General features: G+C 32.4%; 1 protein-coding gene across 1 annotated transcript in view; it reads right to left on the reverse strand.

Moving 5' to 3' along the window:
* Positions 1-3,044: 3,044 nt before the first annotated feature.
* Positions 3,045-6,069, reverse strand: part of LOC111086408 (GTP-binding protein REM 1-like) — a 20,562-nt gene continuing 17,537 nt past the window's right edge. Inside the window, exons 3-4 of the mRNA XM_022389115.1 lie at positions 5,007-5,205; positions 3,045-3,980 (exon numbers count right to left, since the gene is read on the reverse strand). Of these exons, the coding sequence (XP_022244823.1) occupies positions 3,697-3,980; positions 5,007-5,205 (483 nt within the window). The 3' untranslated portion in view covers positions 3,045-3,696. The remainder of the gene's footprint in view (positions 3,981-5,006; positions 5,206-6,069) is intronic.

Below are 6,069 nucleotides of genomic sequence, written 5' to 3' on the forward strand. Positions count from 1 at the left end.
CTAAAAAAGTATAAGAGTTAATTTTTAAACAAATTTACTAATTGCTTAAAATTTTTCACAGGAGGCCCCATCTGTAAGTTTCTTGAATTATTAGTTTTCATAAAAGATAATTTTGTGTACGTTTCATTCTGCTTCCTGGTGGCTGAAGGGTTGTAAATTAACGTTCGGGGCTCGACCCGTGGGCTGGGGAGCACTGATAGCCTACAGTGTAGATATATGTATTAAACAAAAAACATAGCTTACAAAATAACGTCTGTAAGACACGTATCTCCACCTAGCGAAAGCCACAGTAATTAACTTAGAGAGTGAGTTGTAATATTTTTAAGTCATCATCCGACTATAGTTTTGATTCACGTGACTGTATCATAGTAGTAAACCGAATGTTAAAGTCATGGAGATATCGGAATATCACGTTACCTGTGCTTCATAAAATATCAAAGTTAATACTAACAAGCCCCGCTAGTCATAAAGAGATAATTCTAGGTCTCATCTAATAACATTAGCGTACTGAACTGTGAATCCGAGAATTCGTGATTCGCGGCCAGTAAGTGCGTTATTAGAGTGACAGTCAAATTCCGGTATTATATTAAAGTGGCCTAAGAGTTGGCGGTCGGTGTTGTTGACTAGCTGCCTTCCCTATAATCTGTTCAGCTCAAAGTTAGGGACTACTTTATGTAGCTTTGCGCAAATATTTGAAACAAGCAAACAAACCCTTGAAAAACTGTATATAAGATATATTTATCGTGTTTTATTTGTTGTTAAATACAAAACTGCAAAATGGGCTATCTGTGTTGTGCCCACCACAGGTATTAAAACCCGTGTTTTAGCGTTATAGAACTTCAGATAGGGGGGGGGGGATCATGTATTTTGAATTTCGTTATTAGAACACACACATCCCTAGCTACTCAGCGGTAAGCTACAGGGGGCTTATAACGCTATAATTCAGGGTTCTATACAGGCAGCAGATGGGTCGCAGTTAACCCAATTTGTTGCTTTGTGCTAAAACAATGAAACAAAACAAACGTAATTAGAATCAGTGAAGTGTTGTTTGTAGTGTCATAAATAAATCTGGAGGTATCTGATATGCCCCACCTTACTTATTGATTTACTTTTAAATTCATATGATAGCTTCATATAAGAGAGAGTCTTTCTGCCCCACAGTAAGTCGGAAATATTTAAATTGTGAGAGTTTGAAGGTAATAAATGTCACGGATATATCTCTTTTAGAAATATCGTTACCTACCTTTTTTTTTCTTTTTTTTTTTACAACAGTCGAATGTTTTTATAGAACCTGACGTGTTATGACAAGCCTTAATCATTGTAAAACATTCATTTGACAAAACTGATATTATTTCAACGAGTGGGGGACTGTCGCTAATTATTATGATTACATGAACGTGACGTCATCATGACGACAACAAATGGTCATATGATGAGTCATGTTAAATTACTTACGTTTCTTAGAAAATGCTTCTTCAAGCCAGATGACTGTAATTTTGGAACCCATTCCTATTCCTAGAGCGTACACTTAACATAGTTATTCTCATAAATATGGCGGAATTTAATATATCACGTCACAGCTTAGGATCTGTTTATAGATATGTAACTTGATAATTAAATCACTGACACAGAGAACTTATAGATGCCGTAGATAAAGGTTATCCAAGGACATTATAAATCAACTGGATCTGTTAAATGTAAAGCTTCTCCTCCTCCCCTCCTCCTTTCCTCATTGATGATCTTTCAAATCTTGACAGAGAGAGAGAGCATCACGCGTAACTAGAGGTTATTATACCTCAGATTTATTCATGCCTAAGTCTGACCACCGTAACGTAAGAGTTGATTGTGATTAAAAATTAGATAAAGGGTTCTATTCTCCAATCATATAGCTTATCTTGTAAGTTTTTCTGTTGTTTGATGGTCATTTTTATCTTTTGTTTAAATGAAAGTGAGCATTTTTCGTTACGTTCTTACATGTGCAACATGAAAGCGCAGTTGCTTAAGGTATATATTGGAATAATCCAGTAACAAACGTTTTTTCTTGAAGAAATGAAATAGTTTTATTTTTACTTAAACTGTGGGTGTGAAATAATACCTTAAAAAAATGTTCTGAAACCTCAGTAGTAGTTGTTAAACTCATTGTGATCCTGCTGTATTAAAATGAAAAAGGACATTGTTTGATGTTGCATTACGTGTCATGTAGATTTTTATATTGAAATTAGTCCATTGTACATGCCAGTATTTAATAAATTAAGTGTATTGCTATTACACTTTGTTAATCTTTATAGGCTGTTTATTTGCAGTATTTCTTTTTCTGCGGGATTTACGGAAAGTGATTACTTTTTATTAGTTTATTAATTTGGAATATCCATTTTGAAGATTTAATTCCGTTTTAAAATGAACTTATAAAATTCTATTTCACGATATAATGACTTATTATAAAATCCTATCAAGTAACATTCGTTGTTTATTTGCATAAACTAATGGTTAAGTTATTTGACCAAATATGAAATAAGGTGCTTTATGTTTTCAATGTGTACCATTCTACAAACTCGTAGAGCCATCTGTTGTTTAGATTTCAACTTATAGTTTTGTTACAGCAACTTTAAAATAAAATGCTAAGGACAGCTTATAACTTGTAATATTTAAAAGAACATTTAATAATACTTAATGTAATATTTAATTTACAATCACGGATAGATAAACTAAGGAATTATTTTACATATTGTGTGTGTCTTCTTTCAAAACGTAATCAGAAAAATAAATATCCTTTTGTTCTGGATATCATGAACTTAAAAAAGAAACTATATACAGAAAACATCGTATGCTTATATACATATCTCAGTAAAAAAACTTTTTAAAATACGATTCACATAATATCTGTTTACACTTTTAAAAAGAAATAATTTAACTACATCAACTAAATGTAATACAACTAACAAACTATAACATTATGCAGATAGATCCAATAACAAACAAATTACTTTAATTCCATTAAATAACAGAGTTGGGGGATTTCTCTTAATGGAGTAAAATCTATAATATGTACAAATTAGTTTCACAGATTTCTGCATTCCTTTAATATCTATAAAAACACCCAACAATATTGACCAACAAAAGCAGTCAACAATATTGACCTGTAAAAATATTCAGCTTTATTGATGACACTTTATTTACAATTAATTTTCATATCCTTTGATCTGCATATTAGCAATTTATTTTTGATGAAAAATATTAAATATGATTTAAAAAACAGGTTGTACTGTAGCATACACTATATAAGTCTTCAACAGTGTCCTTTTTTTGGAATTACGTCCGAAAATATCATTAGCACTGCTTCAATGCATTCCGATCATTATAGGTTTAGATTCCTATTTATTTATAAGGTATTTATAAAATTAATCTAATTTTGAACTACATGGCTTACTTTTGATTAGAATTTGTTAATAGTTTGTACCAACGGAATAAAGTAAATCGTTATATGTCTTGGTCATGACGTTATCTAACAATAGTAATAAAATTCTAAAACACTTAGACGGTATAAAACGTGTTACAAGCAGACGCTGGGAAAGCATTAGAAACCAATAGACCTAAAATTTGTGATAAAAATCACGTAAACGGCAGATTTATTTATTTATTTTTTTACACTCCTCTTAACTTATCAATTTCCTATTCAAAGTGAAAGGTGATTTGTTCTTAGATAACCTGTAAATTCACACAAGACTTTGATTTGCGGCAGGTTTTCTGAAAGAACCGTATGATCCCGCCTTTACTCCTAAAGGAATTGCCCGCTGTTAATGATAGGCCGATGGTTTTGTCCAAACTCACTGAATTGCGCTGCTTTCCGCATCTGTCCGCATGAGAGCGCTTCAATCGAATTTGACTGAGTATTCCAACCAGTAGTTCGTCGACATGATAATTGATGCCTGCTGACGTTTCAATGAATTTGCATCTCTGAGATGTTGCCAAATCTCTACCAGCTAAAAGAAAAACAAGTGAGAAAGAATCTTTATAGTAGATGCAAACTTAGAATGACCCTTCTATAGTGGAGATACAAAACGTATTTAATTATTTCATAATTAAATTATAACGTTACTTGTTCTTAACAGTTTTGTTAAATGAAAATGTCTACGATTTTTGTTGTTGTTAACATCAAATAAACGATTGGATAGCATTTTAAAATCTTATAAGAATGGCATATTGTTGTTATTTAAAGAAAATTCAAAGGTGTAAGCGGGCCACGATTGTTCTTTTTTGGAAAAGTAAAAAACGAATGCTCTAATAGCTGCATCAGGAACATTAATATTTCAACATTTACATGAAAAATAAATGTTTCGGTTATAAATATTTTTAAATTTGTAACGCCCTTAGAGCATTATGATGTCCCCGGTGGGGCAGCGAAGAGTCTTCGGATCTACAACGCTAAAGTCAGGGGTTCTGTTCCTCTCGGTGGACCTGCTCCTGTACTGAGAGAAAAGTACATCGAAAGGAGAATTACCTGTTTTGTGAGCTACATTTTGAAAAATGTCAATCCTAATTTTGAATTATGAGATGACACCAGACTTTGTATCCATGGGCGTCCCGGGAGGGAGGCAAAAGGGGCACTTTGGAAAATGAGTAACGTAATTCTTTGTTTATTCATTCAGCATATGTATATGAATTTTTTATTCAATTCACAATACTTTGCCCCCCGCCCCCTCTGAAAAAATGTCTGCGGACGCCCATGTATGTATGCCGCAACATTAACATATATAAACCTAATTTTACTTTGATTTTTTTACCTCAAAATTTTCTAATATAAATGAAGTGGCTACAGCAGTAAAACTGACCAAAGAGCACGAATTCTCAAGAGCTCAAAGTGTTGGGACAGCGGAAGAAGTCGGACAATGCATGCTTTAAATTTGACTATGTGCTTTTCATCTTACCAAAACTGAGTGAAGAATATATCGGTAAAATTTCAGATAATAATAACTAACTACAACAGCTAATTAAACTACAACACTTACCGTTAGTTCCAACAATCCTTAACCGCGCTAAGTCTGTCTTGTTTCCAACTAAAATAATGGCTTTTTTGTCTTCGTCATTTAGGTTTTTGATGTAGTTTAAAATGGTTTTGGCTCGTTGAAAGCTTTCTCTATTAGTTACTGAGTATACAACCACATAGGCATCCGCGTGATCAGTTGGTAAGGTAAGATCCATGTCTGTCTGATAAGAAGACGTTAAATAGAAATGGTTTAGCACTGAAATGAGTCTGAATCTTACGATGAAAATTCTAGTAACGTTATACAATTTGTTTTGTGTGTCATAAATACACTTATTAGAAAATAAATAATCGAGATATTTTTTGTTTGAATAAATTACAAAAATAAGATAAAAATGTTTATTTAAATAAGTTATAAAAAGTTAAAAGCGTTGATGGCTTATCTCTGTAGTAATAAAACTTTTTAATATTTGTTTGCATTCTTATATATCACTTCACTGAAATTAAACGTATTAGTTACTTGATTTGTAGATGCATTTCTTTATTTGAAATATAGACTTTCGGAACTACTATTTGAATGTGCTTAATTTTCATACAATAAACCGTTAACTTATCAGGAGAAAGTTCTATGTACATAATAATGCTTCCAAAAAGTATATATATATATTAGATTAGATTAAGAAACGTGCAACAGAGGTTTATTTTAGTTTTTGATGTTAACAATGGACGACAGCAATGTATTTAATGTAACTTCGTTATGCAGGGTCTGCGGACTTACAACGCTAGAAACCGGGTTTCTAAACCCGTGGTGGGAAGAGCACAGACAGCCCATTGTGTAGCTTTGTGCTTAATTCCAAACAAACAAAATCGTTATGCAGGAAAATTAAAATTACACCTGAACCAAATTCTGATCAATAATTAAAATGTTCAAAGAATATAACGTGTTTTCATTACATAATTGATGCTATGGATGAGTTCGATCATTAATATGTTAATGTTTGGGTAAAGACTGTGGGCCTGTTTTGATCACTAAGATGTTAATGTTTGGGTAAAGACTGTGGGCCTGTTTTGATCACTAAGATGTTAAT

Source organism: Limulus polyphemus, unplaced genomic scaffold (assembly GCF_000517525.1).
Source record: "Limulus polyphemus unplaced genomic scaffold, Limulus_polyphemus-2.1.2 Scaffold1073, whole genome shotgun sequence".
Classification (NCBI taxonomy): domain Eukaryota; kingdom Metazoa; phylum Arthropoda; class Merostomata; order Xiphosura; family Limulidae; genus Limulus; species Limulus polyphemus.